A 19,590-nucleotide genomic window follows, 5' to 3' on the forward strand; every position below is an offset into this window, starting at 1 on the left:
TGGTAGCCTTTCATGCAAGCATGCTACTGGCTAAATCTCACTTCTTGGTTATTGAGCACTAAGTGGCTTTGTAAAGAATTTAACATATATGACACATATGACCTTGAAAGAAGGTCAAGGTCATTCATTTAAACACATTTCATAGCCCTTTATCCAAGCATGCTACATTTTCATTATAAGTAGTACCCTTGGCCTCTTGGTTACTGAGAGGAACTTGTTTAAAGCAAAAAAGCTGATGCTATTTGGACAACTGATGCTACACCATGGCGTAAGCTTGCTCGCCCTTCGGGTAGTTAAACTAATAAACACAAAACACTGCCTAGTCTTGGTTATTTATAATGTTTGTTAAAATCGGGAAAAACATTTGTTGATCCAAAATAGTTCTTTCATTTCATGATTTGGATAAAACGAATATTATTCAGCAGTATATTATATATAGATATGTACATGTATATGAAAATACCCGAGTCAATGAAAAGCTAGATTTACACATGAATGTAAACATTACTTCTAATGAGGTGAATATCGGTATTAATTAACCCAAGTTTTAAGGCATAAACAAATATATATATATACTCAAGAGGTCAATAGATGATCCATCTGAGTAAATCAAATTTTGAAATGGAATTTGAACCAAAGTAAATCAAGTTTGATAATTAAATGATAATATATGTATTTTGCGATTACAAAAACAAAGAAAAGTAATTTTACAAGAACAATTTCAAATTTTCTGATGAAATGAAAAGTGAATTCCACATACAACTTTCATGTAAAATATTAGACACATATTGTATATGTATCTGTGATCTACAATAGGGTACCATGCATACATATAAAATATACATGTACATGCATATAGATAGATAAATATGCAAAATCATTCCATATTCCCACACATCATAAATATCACACATCACACTAGGTGAAACCATACCACTTGTTTCATGTACGACTATTTAAAAAAAAAGACAACCAGAGTCGTATAAGAATTTGAATATAAATATAATTTTTTTAACACTAATAAATACCAAAACTTGCTTCTACGGTAGTTCATAAATAATACAAAATAGAAAATATGCTATTAAGAGATAACCTAAAACTTCTAAGTATTCATGAAAATTAGATTGTATTTAATATACGTTTTTATTGATGCTATTTTAATCTGTACCTGCTGAAATAAGACAAATGAAAATTTTACTTAGTTTACAGTTTTTGTGGTAGAATTCAGATTTATAATTTCAATGATAATACAGATTATTTACAGTTTTTGTGGTAGAATTCAGATTTATAATTTCAATGATAATACAGATTATTTACAGTTTTTGTGGTAGAATTCAGATTTATAATTTCAATGATAATACAGATTATTTACAGTTTTTGTGGTAGAATTCAGATTTATAATTTCAATGATAATACAGATTATTTACAGTTTTTGTGATAGAATTCAGATTTATAATTTCAATGATAATACAGATTATTTACAGTTTTTGTGATAGAATTCAGATTTATAATTTCAATGATAATACAGATTATTTACAGTTTTTGTGGTAGAATTCAGATTTATAATTTCAATGATAATACAGATTATTTACAGTTTTTGTGGTAGAATTCAGATTTATAATTTCAATGATAATACAGATTATTTACAGTTTTTGTGGTAGAATTCAGATTTATAATTTCAATGATAATACAGATTATTTACAGTTTTTTGTGGTAGAATTCAGATTTATAATTTCAATGATAATACAAATTATTTACAGTTTTTGTGGTTGAATTCAGATTTATAATTTCAATGATAATACAGATTATTTACAGTTTTTGTGGTAGAATTCAGATTTATAATTTCAATGATAATACAGATTATTTACAGTTTTTTGTGGTAGAATTCAGATTTATAATTTCAATGATAATACAGATTATTTACAGTTTTTGTGGTAGAATTCAGATTTATAATTTCAATGATAATACAGATTATTTACAGTTTTTGTGGTAGAAATCAGATTTATAATTTCAATGATAATACAGATTATTTACAGTTTTTGTGGTAGAAATCAGATTTATAATTTCAATGATAATACAGATTATTTACAGTTTTGGGTCGCTGTATAGGCTTCTTGTCGAGGTTGTTGTGGTCAAGCGTGGAGGGTGGGACAGCGGTCAAGCTCCTGTGACCCGCAGGCCAGGAGACAGGTGGAGGCCAGACCCCGGAGGATGTGGGAGTTCCACGACTGGACATCCGACTCCGTGCTGTTCCGTAGGCAGACTGAGCTCGTTTGGAGTTATTGGACTTGACTGTTAACAAAAATCAAAGGAATGATAATTTCTTTACTTTCAGCTGTAATACTTACTATAACTAATTATACACAATAATCTTCATCTTGATAACGGGTAATAATTTGTCTTTTTTAATATTCTGGAAAAGACATAAATATACAATGTGTTAGAGACAGGGATCAGACAGGAGTCAGTCTAAATATACATTATCACAAAAAACTTCTAACAATGAGTAAGTATAAGTTTGATTACCAACCAACAAATCAAAAATCAAACTTCAACATTAAGTCTGAAATTTACTGTATAATTCATAGAAGTTACGTAAGTGTGAATTTAGTAGAGAGATTATGTAGCAAAATATTTAATTGACACAATATTCCCTGAACATGTACAACCAAAAACACAGAAATTTTAAAATATCCCTTTAAATTCCAACAGATTTTGACCAAAGGATACAAAGATGGTTTAAGTATACAGTAACTGACCTGTTTGGGCAGGAGAAAGAGGCCGTGTTGTAATGGCAGACTGTGTCCTGGTCATAAAGGCAGATTCCATATCGTATACCTAAAAATCATAATACAAAAAATACATATTTTAGTCAATAGTTCTGATAAAAAAATACTCTTATTATCAAAATCCTTGGAAAAAAGTATGATTACGCAGCATAAATTAGTCAAAAAGAATTTTCACATACAACAAGAATCGAATGGCCTTGTTGGAAATCAGCTACTGTTGAAATTCAATACTGAAAGCAAACTGGAAAATTGGAAAATGGCAGTAAAATATTTGTACCAGAAAACAAAAAAATTATTATGATTATTATAACCGTGTTTTGAAATTTTTTAAGATTTCTGTTAATGATAATTAATTTATTGGGAAAGTGCTGTCATTTTTTCCTATCAATGAGCACTGAAACCTCACACAAGACACATCACACAGTTCTATCCCTTGCGAAGAGGATAGATGACACTTTATTTGAGTCTATAAATTTTTTGCATTTCACTAAAATCAACAATTTCAAATTATATTTACATGAGTCTGGAGTTCATCGACACGGTTGAAGGCATCCAGTTTAAGCCCACGTTCATGGTTGAGCTGTTTCTTGATGCAGTCCACATCCTTGCGTACTTTTTCCTGTTGGATGATCTGGAACTTCTGGTTTTTATCCTGGACGTCTAACATTGTCTTTAGCCTTGTGTCCTTGTAGTCCAACTCCTCTATCTGTAGATACATTGATAAAATCATTTCTCTAAGAATCTTCATACAAATTTTCGGTAAAAAAATCTCTGAATCTTTTCTGTCACATTTTTTCCAACTGTACTCAAAATTTTATTACAAAATTATTTTCCTAAGTGAGATGAGAAATAAATGAGCCGTTATAGGCAGATTTTTTTCTTGAAATTTTCTGCTTGAAGTTGTACAAGTACATAGATGGTAAACTAGACAATATAAATGGTACTTACAAAAGTTTTATATTCAAAGATTGGACATTTAATCACACTGTGATCTTTACTCATTAGATAAGACTTTAATTTTCAAAATCAGTCACTAACTTCAACATGACTCCTGAACAAATATCATACTCTTGGCTTCATAAACATGTCCTCCGACTTCAACATCAAACTCACCAGTTTCTCTATGTTTGCTTGCTTGGCCATTTCTAGCTGTTTCTGACTTGCTGCTCGCTGCATTTCTTCATGTGTCTTCTCCAATTTCTCCTTCAACTATACAAACAAAACAGAAAAACAGAATGTATTTGAGTATGTGGACTACTTAAAATTCATAACTCTATACTGTAATTCACAGCAATTTCAATTTCCTTCCTCTCTCAAATACTAAGTGTTCCAAGTGACCAGTGATCCACTATCTCTGTCATATTGTGAGTATTCCATTAAAAGTACACCTATCCATCTTAAGATTACTTCCCAGTTTGATGTTACTCATTTATACAGCAGGTTAGAATAGAACACTCACAATTGAATAGTGTAACAAATTTGACTCTCAATGTGAACTTTTTTGAAGGAGAACATTCTTTTGAACACTGATGTTTTCTTCTAACGTACCTCTTTGTCAAGCTGTTTACGTATTTCACTACATTCTTTTTCTGTAGAGGTGAGAGCCTTTCTGATAGCAGACAGCTGTTGCCGGAGTAAAATCACTTTCTCATCTGCTTTCATCTTAATTTGGACATATTCTTTCTTACTCTGGTTAGCATCCATCTTCAGTTTGTTTATCTGTCAAAATTTAAACAGAAAAAACTGTCATGAAAAAAAAATGTTGACAACAAAATCAAACTTTTTATTTGATAATACACAGATTAATCTCTAAACATAAAGCACATTCTATGTCTTGTCATTTATGTACAAGTGAAGAGCTTGGATTTTAGATTTGTTTTAAAAACGAACTAGAATTAGGATTGAATAATTGGAAATTGTCAATGGCCCCAATTTTGACTTCTCAACCCAAATATACAAGAACATAAAATTGACAAGTAAAAACATTACCAGGTTGGTGTGATTTTGAGTTGGAGCAGACTTACTGTTTTAACAAAGCCCAGGTTGGTGTGATTTTGTCTCCAGTTGTTCATTGCTTTGATCTTGAGGACCAAGACGTTCAGATTATGGTTCTCGTTCTTCAGCTCTCGTATCTGTTCAGACTTGGCAAGGTTTCTCTGGATCAGTTCTTCATCTTCACAAGTATAATAAATAAATAAGGCATCAGGCAACATTTGAGTTTGGTGATAAAAAGGAAAGAACAGACAAATATATATGAAATGAAGCTTTCATTAGTATAACAACAAAATAGCAATACATGATACATATATTACACTTTGTATGACAAAACAAATGATTATGAAATCAACACAACATACTTTTGTATGTGAAATTGTTAATTTAATTAAGTGATCACATTTATCAATCTTGCTTAGCTGTTTTGATAAAATCACTGGGGTTTAGTGTCTACAAATTATCTCTTACATCAATAGCTCTCTATCTGAAATAAAAAGGCACTTAAACCAAAATAAAACAGAAACTCAAAACATGAAACTGACATCTATCACATCTAAAAATATCTAACTATTTGAAAATGTCATATCCAAGAAATTCTAAAAAAAAACCATTTCTACCTATCTAATCGTCTAATTGTTTTGTCTGTCAATTTAAGTAAAGCTGTTTCACAAAATAGATATCACACAATTGAACAACCCTCATTATCCCCCTTGACAGAAAACAGGTATGGAAGTAATTAGCCAATCAGAACCAAGGGCCCAGTAATGAATTTAACCTTTCCAGGATAATTCTAACCTGTAAAAATTTTCAGCGTTTGTCGGTCAATAGGTCACACAGATTACTAATGCTACCCTGAAATGCTAAATATATTGAACGGAACTTGTAACTAGTAAGCAAAATGCCACAAAAATGCAATGAATGCTCTTCATAGCAATATTCAATCTAACATGCCAAGAAATATGCTATTTACCAGTACTTCAACTGAAACAGGGACACTTTGGACAGCATATACAGGACTACAAGGTGTCATGATACCAACCTTCAGTTAGAAGACTTTTTGTTATAATTTTGTATACTACAGAGTATTTTGAATGATTTTAGACTCTAGGTAGTAACATGTATATTTTAGACATAGAATCACTCAAACCCATGGGCACTTGTAAAAGCATTGATTAATTTTCATCTATTGTTTATTTCTAACAACATTTCAAACAAATTTAAAACAGATACAACGTGTTTGATTTCTGTCACCAACAAAAGATTACTTATCTGAATGCTTTAGTTTGTAATTGTTCGGGTATTATAAAAAAAGATAAATTATATGTAGATTTACAGTTTTGCCTACATGTATTCAATTAATATTAGTGCCTAATTCAAAAATTTGCTTTTTTCATCTTCAATAACCCCAAGGAGCCATTACACATACCTGGGAAACTTTGACTCAAAAGCATGGGGTGGGCTTTTTACAGGACAATGATTTGGGAATTTTTATATGGGTGGGCTTATTACCGAATATAGACTTCTTTATGGATAAATACTGTGCAGAACATTTAATTCAGCTTATTAGCATGTTTTCTCCTACTTAATATATCAACAATGACCTAAAATTAACAAAAACTATTCTTTACCAACAGTGAAGAGAGTGAACAGGATATTTTCTCTAAATCTTCGTGTCTAAATCTAAGTCAAGTCACTAAGTATGATTTTGTATGGATGGTATGATGGACGAGATAGTGTAGTTGTAGGAATTGCTGGCCAAGGGTGTATACAGAAAGTCACACCTGTGCTGTCACACAAAAAGAATCCCATAATACTATTTCAAAAGGCATAAACTGGAAATAGCAAAAAAAAAAAAAATTAAAAAAAACAGAAGCAACTTCTTAACAATGTTACTTACATTCTGGTTGTTTTAAGCCTTAAACATTGAAAGAGTTCCGTAAGAAAAATAGGAAAATTGTTCTTGAAAATAATGCACATTGAAATATATATATTGATTCAACAAAGGCCTGAGATCTTTTCATAAATTTGAACATTGACCCATCTACTGGCAAAAAGCATCTATCTGTTGAACATTTGGCCAACCTGCTGGAAAAAAATCATTTATATGTTGCTAAATGTTGAACATTTGACCTATCCACTGGTTGTTTGTCTGTTTGTTTGTTTGTTTTCAACTTTAACCTTGGTCTTAACTATTGCACCATAAGAGACAAGGCTTTCATATTTGGCATGTTTCCAGAGGTACCAAACTTTTTCATCATGTGACCTTGACAGTGACCTTTGATCTACATTTGTAAAAAAAATTAACATTGGCCATAACTATTGCACCATAAGGGGTAGGGCTTTCATAATTAGCATGTGCGGCACATTTAAGAATTTTGAAGCAACCAGGGACATAGTGTTTCATAAATATGTGTTGTTGTTTATGTAGAGGTGAATTTATTGTTTGAAGTAGAGGAAACAATTGAACATGAATACAGAACAGCACACACACACAAAATTAATGATCAGTAGGATAAAAATTTGGCTGAGAATAATTTTTATGCTGCAAAGGAAAGACATAAAATAAATTATTTCACTTTTCACAACTTCAAATCAAACAATTACAATAGTTGTCCATTGCAGATGAAATGGTTAACACATGATATTTCCCTTTTTGTGCATAGATCAGAAAATTGTTATATATTGTTTCAAACAGAATACTCACCAATAATTACATAGATATGACATCAATTCACAAATATGTATTGATATCACAACAATATTTCAGTAATGAATGGAATAACACAATCCTAGAGGTTGTCTCAAAGTCATAAATTATTCTTTATCTTCCCCCGAGAGAAAGTTGTTTAATTCACCAAATAAACACGATAATTACATCAATCTGAATGAACTACTAAATTAATAATAACTTTGAAATAATATTTGAATCATTTTCAGTTACCATGCCTCGAAATTTAAAAAAAAAGTCAGTATAAAGTGCATTGTCACTGAACTTACAATAGTTCTGTCAGCATTTACAGTGCTTATCAATGATAACTAATATAAATGGCCAAATAGCATTGAGTTAGTAGCAATAAACATCCAGAGATGAAATACAGACTCATTCTCATTCATAAATTGTGGTCATGTTATTCATGAGGTAATCTTGGTTTTCCTAAACATAAAATACATGTTGGTACATTATAGGCCTATGTAACCTCGAGAGGTTTCTGAATGCATGATTCAACCCTCCCTTCCAGTGGGAGTTTGTGTTTCATGATGGGAGCTGAGAAATGGACCATTGTGCTGTCATAGTTGTGTCCGTAAACATAGAAACTGACTATAAAAATACTGTAAACATTGAAACTGACTGTAAAAATACCGTAAACATAGAAACTGACTGTAAAAATACCGTAAACATAGAAAATGACTGTAAAAATACCGTAAACATAGAAACTGACTGTAAAAATACCGTAAACATAGAAACTGACTGTAAAAATACCGTAAACATAGAAACTGACTGTAAAAATACCGTAAACATAGAAACTGACTGTAAAGATACCGTAAACATAGAAACTGACTGTAAAAATACCGTAAACATAGAAACTGGCTGTACAAATACTGTAAACATAGAAACTGGCAGTAAAGATACTGTAAACATAGAAACTGACTGTAAAATACTGTAAACATAGAAACTGACTGTAAAAATACTGTAAACATAGAAACTGATTGTAAAAATACTGTAAATATAGAAACTGGCAGTAAAGATACTGTAAACATAGAAAATGTTATTCATGAGGTAATCTTGGTTTTCCTAAACATAAAATACATGTTGGTACATTATAGGCCTATGTAACCTCGAGAGGTTTCTGAATGCATGATTCAACCCTCCCTTCCAGTGGGAGTTTGTGTTTCATGATGGGAGCTGAGAAATGGACCATTGTGCTGTCATAGTTGTGTCCTCAGGTAAGGCACTCTAATCTCCTTGCTCTGGATGGCATACAATAGGCCTTATTTATGTTTTTTCAGTAAAATATCCAACAACTACCACAAGGAAACGCCCACCTCAAAATGTTAAAATGATCCTGGGTGTTCATGGTGCTATGAACCCAACAAACAAACAGATGTGTTTTAATCATTATACACTGAATTTATCATGTTATTTTCTCAGATGCTGAGGTGAAGTATAAATGATTTGAAAGTACTACATAGTTGTTTTCTGTAACTAACAAACAAAATGGAGAAATAAAAAGATAGAAAGGATGATGGAATGACATAAACAAAGGCTGGTCTTGAGGGGGAGAGAGAGGCAGGGAGGGAGAGAGAGACAGGGAGAGAGGCAGGGAGGGAGGGAGAGGGAGAGAGAGAGACAGGGAGGGAGAGAGAGAATTGACAAATACAGAAACAATTATTTCATAAAAAGAAAATAATTCACTAGTATTAAATGAGATCATCATATCATATTTATATCTGTGATGGGGTGATGGGTATGTGTTAATCACACATACTGAACTGTAAAAATTATGTGGTTAAAAAAGATTTTTTTGGTTTAACATATTTATACAAATCAGAAAGACACTCCACAACTTCCTAGTTCCATAACATTCAAAAAGATCATCCTCAATTCACTACAAATGAGTGACCTACACAGCTGCATAACAACAAAACAAGACATCAAAGTATTATTCACAGTAAAGCATTTTTCACAGAAGATCAGATCAAACAGGACAGAAGGGAGGTAACTCTTACCTGCATCTGCCATTGATTTTTGTTTGACACTCTCCATGGCCCTGAGTGTTTCTCGTCGTGTATCTGTGATCATATCATTCACGTCATCATGTAACTCGTGCCTGAAAATAAAGTCAAGTAATATATAATATCTAACGTAATTTTGAATTCCATTTTAAAACATCTCTAGGTGTGAAGATTAGATGGTAAGCTAAGAACAGGTCAAAGCTAAAAATAGCTACATATCAAACTTCAAAATTCATTTTGATTTTTTCTTCTATCTTTTTCATTTCTAAAAGAATTTAAATAAACATGTTAAAAAAAATATAATGAAGGTACGATTAATATGTTTCAAAAACTTTTGAAAGAAATCTTATAAAGTTTGTCTGTCATACCTGAACTCGTCAAACTTTGCCTTGATGTGATCACATAGTTCCATCATGTTCCCAATGAGGTCGTTGTATTCCTTCTTCACTTTGTCTCGTATCTCTGCCTCCTGATTCAGTGTTGTCGTTCGCATCTCATAGATCTTGGCTCGCAGGGCAGTGATTTCTGTAGGTAGTATAAGTGATCTTACAACACAGACCAGCACAATCATTTTATTACACAATCTTCTGAGGTTCTTATCTGTTGTTTATACTTTAACAACATCAAAACAAAACATTAATTCCTTACAAGAGATGTGCCACATGGTTATTTAAGATCAACGGATGTTGTTCTGGTATGCCATGGTCAGAAAACCCTACCCAATGACATATCATGTGCCTGTGCAGCTAGGTCACACTGGACCTCCACCTGAATGTTGTTCTGGTACAACTTGACAAGGAAACCTACCCATCAACATATCATGTGCCTGTGTAGCTAGATCAGACTGGACTTCCACTTGGATGTTGTTCTGGTACAACTTGATCTGGTCCTTAAGTTGCTTCACTTCCTGTTCCTTCTGGTAAAGCAGCTGGTGATGCACCTTCATCAGGTTCTCATAATACATTGTGTAGCTGTAAACATTGAAACATGTTGGAAAAATACTGTAAACATAGAAACTGACCATAAAAATACTGTAAACATAGAAACTGACTGTAAAAATACCGTAAACATAGAAACTGGCTATAAAAATACCGTAAACATAGAAACTGACTGTAAAAATACCGTAAACATAGAAACTGACTGTAAAAATACTGTAAACATAGAAACTGGCTCTAAAAATACTGTAAACATAGAAACTGACTATAAAAATACTGTAAACATTGAAACTGACTATAAAAATACCGTAAACATAGAAACTGACTATAAAAATACCGTAAACATAGAAACTGGCAGTAAAGATACTGTAATCATAGAAACTGACTGTAAAAATACTTTAAACATAGAAACTGACTGTAAAAATACCGTAAACATAGAAACTGACTGTAAAAATACCGTAAACATAGAAACTGACTGTAAAAATACCGTAAACATAGAAACTGACTGTAAAAATACCGTAAACATAGAAACTGACTGTAAAGATACTGTAAATATAGAAACTGACTGTAAAAATACTGTAAACATAGAAACTGGCTGTACAAATACTGTAAACATAGAAACTGGCAGTAAAGATACTGTAAACATAGAAACTGACTGTAAAATACTGTAAACATAGAAACTGACTGTAAAAATACTGTAAACATAGAAACTGATTGTAAAAATACTGTAAATATAGAAACTGGCAGTAAAGATACTGTAAACATAGAAAATGACAGTTAAGATACTGTAAACATAGAAACTGGCAGTAAAGATACTGTAAACATAGAAACTGACTGTAAAAATACCGTAAACATAGAAACTGACTATAAAAATACTGTAAACATTGAAACTGACTGTAAAAATACCGTAAACATAGAAACTGACTGTAAAAATACCGTAAACATAGAAAATGACTGTAAAAATACCGTAAACATAGAAACTGACTGTAAAAATACCGTAAACATAGAAACTGACTGTAAAAATACCGTAAACATAGAAACTGACTGTAAAAATACCGTAAACATAGAAACTGACTGTAAAGATACCGTAAACATAGAAACTGACTGTAAAAATACCGTAAACATAGAAACTGGCTGTACAAATACTGTAAACATAGAAACTGGCAGTAAAGATACTGTAAACATAGAAACTGACTGTAAAATACTGTAAACATAGAAACTGACTGTAAAAATACTGTAAACATAGAAACTGATTGTAAAAATACTGTAAATATAGAAACTGGCAGTAAAGATACTGTAAACATAGAAAATGACAGTTAAGATACTGTAAACATAGAAACTGGCAGTAAAGATACTGTAAACATAGAAACTGACTGTAAAATACTGTAAACATAGAAACTGACTGTAAAATACTGTAAACATAGAAACTGACTGTAAAAATACTGTAAACATAGAAACTGGCTGTACAAATACTGTAAACATAGAAACTGGCAGTAAAGATACTGTAAACATAGAAACTGACTGTAAAATACTGTAAACATAGAAACTGGCTATAAAAATACTGTACACATAGAAACTGACTGTAAAAATACTGTAAACATAGAAACTGACTGTAAAATACTGTAAACATAGAAACTGACTGTAAAATACTGTAAACATAGAAACTGGCTGTAAAATACTGTAAACATTGAAACTGGCTGTAAAATACTGTAAACATAGAAACTGACTGTAAAATACTGTAAACATAGAAACTGACTGTAAAAATACTGTAAACATAGAAACTGGCTGTAAAATACTGTAAACATAGAAACTGGCTGTAAAATACTGTAAACATTGAAACTGACTGTAAAAATACTGTAAACATAGAAACTGACTGTAAAAATACTGTAAACAAAGAAACTGGCTGTACAAATACTGTAAATATAGAAACTGGCTATAAAAATACCGTAAACATAGAAACTGACTGTAAAAATACCGTAAACATAGAAACTGACTGTAAAAATACTGTAAACATAGAAACTGGCTGTACAAATACTGTAAACATAGAAACTGACTATAAAAATACTGTAAACATTGAAACTGACTATAAAAATACCGTAAACATAGAAACTGACTATAAAAATACCGTAAACATAGAAACTGACTGTAAAAATACTGTAAACATAGAAACTGGCTCTAAAAATACTGTAAACATAGAAACTGACTATAAAAATACTGTAAACATTGAAACTGACTATAAAAATACCGTAAACATAGAAACTGACTATAAAAATACCGTAAACATAGAAACTGGCAGTAAAGATACTGTAATCATAGAAACTGACTGTAAAAATACTTTAAACATAGAAACTGACTGTAAAAATACCGTAAACATAGAAACTGACTATAAAAATACCGTAAACATAGAAACTGACTGTAAAAATACCGTAAACATAGAAACTGACTGTAAAAATACCGTAAACATAGAAACTGACTGTAAAAATACCGTAAACATAGAAACTGACTGTAAAGATACTGTAAACATAGAAACTGACTGTAAAAATACTGTAAACATAGAAACTGGCTGTACAAATACTGTAAACATAGAAACTGGCAGTAAAGATACTGTAAACATAGAAACTGACTGTAAAATACTGTAAACATAGAAACTGACTGTAAAAATACTGTAAACATAGAAACTGATTGTAAAAATACTGTAAATATAGAAACTGGCAGTAAAGATACTGTAAACATAGAAAATGACAGTTAAGATACTGTAAACAAAGAAACTGGCAGTAAAGATACTGTAAACATAGAAACTGACTGTAAAAATACTGTAAACATAGAAACTGACTATAAAAATACTGTAAACATTGAAACTGACTATAAAAATACCGTAAACATAGAAACTGACTATAAAAATACCGTAAACATAGAAACTGGCAGTAAAGATACTGTAATCATAGAAACTGACTGTAAAAATACTTTAAACATAGAAACTGACTGTAAAAATACCGTAAACATAGAAACTGACTATAAAAATACCGTAAACATAGAAACTGACTATAAAAATACCGTAAACATAGAAACTGACTGTAAAAATACCGTAAACATAGAAACTGACTGTAAAAATACCGTAAACATAGAAACTGACTGTAAAAATACCGTAAACATAGAAACTGACTGTAAAGATACCGTAAACATAGAAACTGACTGTAAAGATACTGTAAACATAGAAACTGACTGTAAAAATACTGTAAACATAGAAACTGGCAGTAAAGATACTGTAAACATAGAAACTGACTGTAAAATACTGTAAACATAGAAACTGACTGTAAAAATACTGTAAACATAGAAACTGATTGTAAAAATACTGTAAATATAGAAACTGGCAGTAAAGATACTGTAAACATAGAAAATGACAGTTAAGATACTGTAAACATAGAAACTGGCAGTAAAGATACTGTAAACATAGAAACTGACTGTAAAATACTGTAAACATAGAAACTGACTGTAAAAATACTGTTAACATAGAAACTGACTGTAAAATACTGTAAACATAGAAACTGACTGTAAAATACTGTAAACATAGAAACTGACTGTAAAAATACTGTAAACATAGAAACTGGCTGTACAAATACTGTAAACATAGAAACTGGCAGTAAAGATACTGTAAACATAGAAACTGACTGTAAAATACTGTAAACATAGAAACTGACTATAAAAATACTGTAAACATAGAAACTGACTGTAAAAATACTGTAAACATAGAAACTGACTGTAAAATACTGTAAACATAGAAACTGACTGTAAAATACTGTAAACATAGAAACTGGCTGTAAAATACTGTAAACATAGAAACTGACTGTAAAATACTGTAAACATAGAAACTGACTGTAAAAATACTGTAAACATAGAAACTGGCTGTAAAATACTGTAAACATAGAAACTGGCTGTAAAATACTGTAAACATTGAAACTGACTGTAAAAATACTGTAAACATAGAAACTGACTGTAAAAATACTGTAAACAAAGAAACTGGCTGTACAAATACTGTAAACATAGAAACTGGCAGTAAAGATACTGTAAACATAGAAACTGACTGTAAAATACTGTAAACATAGAAACTGACTGTAAAAATACTGTAAACATAGAAACTGATTGTAAAAATACTGTAAACATAGAAACTGGCAGTAAAGATACTGTAAACATAGAAAATGACAGTAAAGATACTGTAAACATAGAAACTGGCAGTAAAGATACTGTAAACATAGAAACTGACTGTAAAATACTGTAAACATAGAAACTGACTGTAAAAATACTGTAAACATAGAAACTGACTGTAAAATACTGTAAACATAGAAACTGACTGTAAAATACTGTTAACATAGAAACTGACTGTAAAAATACTGTAAACATAGAAACTGACTGTAAAAATATTGTAAACATAGAAACTGACTGTAAAATACTGTAAACATAGAAACTGACTGTAAAATACTGTAAACATAGAAACTGGCTATAAAAATACTGTAAACATAGAAACTGACTGTAAAAATACTGTAAACATAGAAACTGACTGTAAAATACTGTAAACATAGAAACTGACTGTAAAATACTGTAAACATAGAAACTGGCTGTAAAATACTGTAAACATAGAAACTGTCTGTAAAATACTGTAAACATAGAAACTGACTGTAAAATACTGTAAACATAGAAACTGACTGTAAAAATACTGTAAACATAGAAACTGGCTGTAAAATACTGTAAACATAGAAATTGGCTGTAAAATACTGTAAACATTGAAACTGACTGTAAAAATACTGTAAAAAAAACTACAAATCGAAAAACTAACTGAAAAAGATATTTTCTGATTTCTTGAAGAAGGTCGTATTTATGAAATTCAACAGATGATCTTCTGCATGACAGAACACTTAAAACTTTGGTATTTTTTTTTTTTTTTGGTATGTTAGCATTTTTCTAACATAATTTACAACCAATGAAATATATTCCTATACAAATAACAAGCATTGTTTACCTTTCAAAGTTGCTCTTCTCTCGCCCCATTACTTGTGAGGCCAGCTCCATGATACAGCTGTTGAGGTGATCTGAGGAGAAAGTTATCTCCCCTCCTTCCCCTTCTTTGGCATTCGACATAAGTAAGTCAACAAAGTTCTCCGTTAAATGAGGTTTGTTGATAGTAAAACTCTCCTTCATTGCCTGTGATCAAATGAACAAATGTATGTTATGATAACGAGGCGTGTTGATCAAGTTATAATGTGAATTGTAGCATATTACAGTTATAGTTTTCTAGTGATGTTTCTGAGATTCTACAGTTGAATACATAAGGATGTAATGATAAGATTAAAGTAAATTTGATAAAAAATCTCTCCGATTTAAAAGTTATCAAAATAGTATGAAAATTATTTTTTTCCAAAAGCTGCTAAACAAAATCATCACTGATTTTCAAACCAAGAAAATGTACTGTATTGTTAGTGTCAAGTAGAGATTACTAATTAGTGTTTCTTACAGGACGTTTCCACAGATCTGTTGACAACGCAGACTCCTCCCGCGCTCTTTCTGCAGTGACAAGAGTCATCTCCCTTGCAATCTTCTTCCGGATCTCCATGATTTGATGACATTCAAATGTTTCCAGCAACTTGATCAGCTGTAAAATAAAATGAAACCAAATTCCCCTAACATCTACAGATAAGAACCAGCCAACTTTTAACTTGTCCCAGTACAACAGGGACCAGGTGATTATTCAGCAAAAGGTGTAAACTAGTCAATTCAATAACCTTTATCTTTCTATACAAATTGAACGCAGGATACTCAAATTATAAACTTTGATAATAAAACACCTGAATACTGATGCTGAATACCATCAAACACCATCAGACATATGATCAGTGTGGAGAGTTTTAGCACACTGATGTACACAGAGTATGAGATGTTAAGAGATTAACAAACTTTTTAAAACATATTTAAACATCATTCCTGGGATAAGATTTAAATGAAAGCTCTACTACACCAACAAACTGTGCACTCACCTGTTTAGACCTGACCTCAATTTCAGATGCCCCTTTTGGCATGACAAGTGGATCTGTGTCCAAGGCGATGCCTTCATACATTTCACCTTGTCCAAGACGACGAGCAATGCTGGTCAGTACTGGCATAAGAATCTCTGTCTTATACAGTTTACTGTAAAAACAAGAAATTTGTCACTCCTCTGTGTGTTTACTTTCTTTCATAATCATTTAAGAAGGTGATTTACTTTATACATCTTTCCTTTGTAAAATCTGTTTCTGGTAGAATCTTTCAATTTCATCAACATTCTCTAAAGAAGGTATTGGTATGGAGTGACAATATTTGGCCTGAAATTTTAAGAGCTAATAAAGTTCAAACAGATGTCATTCATTGCCACTGCTACAAAATGTGTGAAAATCATTTCACAAGACAATTTCTCTTATATGAATGAAGTGACTGATATTTAGTGGGGTGAGAATTTCTCTTTTAAACATACTTTTATTTGACATCCATCTGTTAATACAAAACTTGATCTCATTATTAAATTGCCATAAATGACTTACCAGAACTCTTTGAATAAAGGCGGTTTCTCTATCTTCTCAACTTGCAGACGCCATTTTCCCCAGTCAAACTTAAGGAACTCCAGACATTTCCATTGCATGAGGAAGAACTTCAGCAGACGGTATGCCTCTATTGGCTGTTGAGTCCGAGAAAGACTTTTGCTTCCAGTGGCTGTGTCAAAGGTAAAAGTTCAAATATCACTGTCTAAGTAATGAATGACTCGAGCAATTTTGAACAGATATGTTTTTGTGGTACAGGGCAGTTTTGGTTTTCTTGTGACACTTACCTACTACTGCGACAACACCCTCCTGTGGATCTTTATGTACATCTGTACGACTTGTGGCACGTGACCCTGTCCTTGAGCCTCCTTGTGACCCTGATCCCTCTTTCTTACTGGCTTTTGACTCGGCATCCTCAGCCTCTACAAGAGATGATGGGTCCTCGTAGCCCGACTGTAAAGCATCTTCCATCAACAGTGTTACACCCAGGATCTCACCATTTGCTACATGTCTGAAATAAAACCAAGACTTCAATTTATTCTTCATTCAAAACAGCCAACTATTTATCATTGTTTTCATTTTTGTTTATTTTTCATTCTTTGTGAAATCACTTTCATTGTTTTTTTTCCTTTTTTCATTCTTAATTTGATCATTCTGCTGAATTTCATTATAAGTTTTTTCCACAGGTTCTTTTTTTCCAACGCCTATCTTACATATTTATAATTTTTTTTACTAATAAAAAAAAATCATTGATTTCAAAACTGACCTGTCCACCTCCTTGAGTCCAGCTAAACATAACTGTATGTAATATTCAATCATATGGAACTGCCAGAGAGCCAATGAAAAGGGTCCAGTCCTGTCAAATTCATATAAAAATAACAAAGGCCTCAGTCAAAAGAAAAAGTTACACATTCTGAAATGTTGAAACATGGTTTATAGAATACAATATCTGTACATAAAATTTTCATTTTCAAATTTAAAAATATTGTTTAGTTTAAAAGAATGATTATTGATTGATGGAGTAAAATATTGATAATCTTAGTTTTGAGCTTTTAACACTTTAATACATTTTACAAATTTGTGATTGTACTTTCAGCAAATGTTTTTTTTTTGTATCGTATTTGATATGTATATCACAATATCTGAGATGATCTCACATATTTCCCTCTGGTTTGTTAAAAAGTTATTGTTTCAAATGCCTTTTCATCCTATTGGTTAAATACTTTCTGAAAGATTAACTGCCGTTCAAAAAGATCAGAATATCTCTTTAAAATCAAGAAACATAAATTACTGCAATATGTAAGAAAATCCTTCTACGTACCGGCCAAGGAATGATCTGTACGGGAAAAGTTCACGAGTTTCCAGATCCCTAGATTCTAAAGGTTCTGGGATTGTAAGTTCACTGCTGTATAGACTAGGGCGCTGAATGTTACTCAGGGCTGGAAGGGCATGGTGGATATTCTGCTTGATTGACTGTCAAAAAAGTTTTTTTTAATTGTAAGTGATTAATGGTCTGACAAATTAATGACTTACCTCATTAAAACAGGAATTATGATTTGAGGCACGTTCTGTATATTATTTGTGTTCAAGTTTATAACATGGATTGAACTTTCTTTTCTCTGAAATTTTTAGATTTAACGATACTGAATTCAACAAAATATGGATTTAATTCAGAAGAAATGCAGGAAATTACTCAAAATACAACAATTGACCCTTACCTGGAATGCCTGTACATTTCCAGTTGATAAGAAAGTATCGGTCATGCAGTGTCTGACAGCTGTGTCAAACTCCAGAAACATGACCTCCTTCCGCAGGTTCAGTAGTTCAGCAATGGTTGCAGGATCATTTGGGTTCGGCAAATTATCAATCTGCTTTTGGATTTCTCTCAGTTCAGATCCTTTAAATGTTTGAAAGCAGTGCAGACACTTAGCAGTGTTAAAGTGAATAAATATGAAGAACCATAACATATGCTATATGATGTTGTTTATTAAATAGTTACAAACAAAATAAATGAAAAAGCTGAAGTAGTACTTTTCCTTTCAATAAATTTCTTTTTTTTCTTGTGAATGATTTCATATTTCTTCATATTTTGATTTATCATTTTCATATTTTTTCCATTTCATGTTTTTACAACATGAGATTATTTTACTTCACCGATGAAACACTGAATATTTATTTTAATAAGCTAAAAAAATTTTAAGAACAAAATCTAACCTATTCCTTCTATTCCACCCCAGTCTGCTGAGACAAACTCCATCCTTCGCGTGCCGAGCCGAGCGAGAGAGCTACCGAGCCGTGAATGAGCACACAGATACTGGAGCATGTCATGTAGCGAGGCAACAATCATTACGGTATATGTCAAAGCTTGGACACAATCAGCATCGTCCAGCTTCTTGAACATGCTCAAAGCCTCTGTGTGATGTGGAATGAACCAGACATTCAACACATGTTTTCCATTGTTGGTTAGAAGCTGGCGAGGACGAGCCTTTCTCTGTCTGTACAACAAATCACAAATCTTATCTTGTTAAAACATGAAATTATCTGCTGCAAAAGACCCAATATAGTTGGGATCAT

At 31.7% G+C, this 19,590-nt stretch overlaps 1 protein-coding gene and 1 long non-coding RNA gene across 2 annotated transcripts in view; one reads left to right on the forward strand and one right to left on the reverse strand.

Annotated features, from left to right (window-relative positions):
- LOC132553890 (uncharacterized) overlaps nucleotides 1-19,590 on the reverse strand; it is a 39,231-nt gene that overhangs the window by 1,522 nt on the left and 18,119 nt on the right. Inside the window, exons 31-48 of the mRNA XM_060218179.1 lie at nucleotides 19,231-19,511; nucleotides 18,735-18,913; nucleotides 18,338-18,489; nucleotides 17,783-17,872; nucleotides 17,300-17,527; nucleotides 17,020-17,178; nucleotides 16,480-16,630; nucleotides 15,960-16,097; nucleotides 15,468-15,649; nucleotides 10,326-10,489; nucleotides 9,887-10,043; nucleotides 9,513-9,613; nucleotides 4,814-4,962; nucleotides 4,338-4,508; nucleotides 3,899-3,998; nucleotides 3,307-3,491; nucleotides 2,760-2,838; nucleotides 2,090-2,292 (exon numbers count right to left, since the gene is read on the reverse strand). Coding sequence (XP_060074162.1) covers nucleotides 2,090-2,292; nucleotides 2,760-2,838; nucleotides 3,307-3,491; nucleotides 3,899-3,998; nucleotides 4,338-4,508; nucleotides 4,814-4,962; nucleotides 9,513-9,613; nucleotides 9,887-10,043; nucleotides 10,326-10,489; nucleotides 15,468-15,649; nucleotides 15,960-16,097; nucleotides 16,480-16,630; nucleotides 17,020-17,178; nucleotides 17,300-17,527; nucleotides 17,783-17,872; nucleotides 18,338-18,489; nucleotides 18,735-18,913; nucleotides 19,231-19,511 — 2,869 coding nt within the window. The remainder of the gene's footprint in view (nucleotides 1-2,089; nucleotides 2,293-2,759; nucleotides 2,839-3,306; nucleotides 3,492-3,898; nucleotides 3,999-4,337; nucleotides 4,509-4,813; nucleotides 4,963-9,512; nucleotides 9,614-9,886; nucleotides 10,044-10,325; nucleotides 10,490-15,467; nucleotides 15,650-15,959; nucleotides 16,098-16,479; nucleotides 16,631-17,019; nucleotides 17,179-17,299; nucleotides 17,528-17,782; nucleotides 17,873-18,337; nucleotides 18,490-18,734; nucleotides 18,914-19,230; nucleotides 19,512-19,590) is intronic.
- LOC132553891 (uncharacterized) lies at nucleotides 15,483-17,193 on the forward strand. Its single transcript, XR_009554362.1, has 3 exons — nucleotides 15,483-15,588; nucleotides 15,962-16,185; nucleotides 17,067-17,193. It is a non-coding gene; the product is annotated as an uncharacterized LOC132553891 (long non-coding RNA).

This window comes from Ylistrum balloti, unplaced genomic scaffold (genome assembly GCF_031769215.1).
Source record: "Ylistrum balloti isolate Yb309-2 unplaced genomic scaffold, AGI_CSIRO_Ybal_v1 Utg370364, whole genome shotgun sequence".
Classification (NCBI taxonomy): Eukaryota; Metazoa; Mollusca; class Bivalvia; order Pectinida; family Pectinidae; genus Ylistrum; species Ylistrum balloti.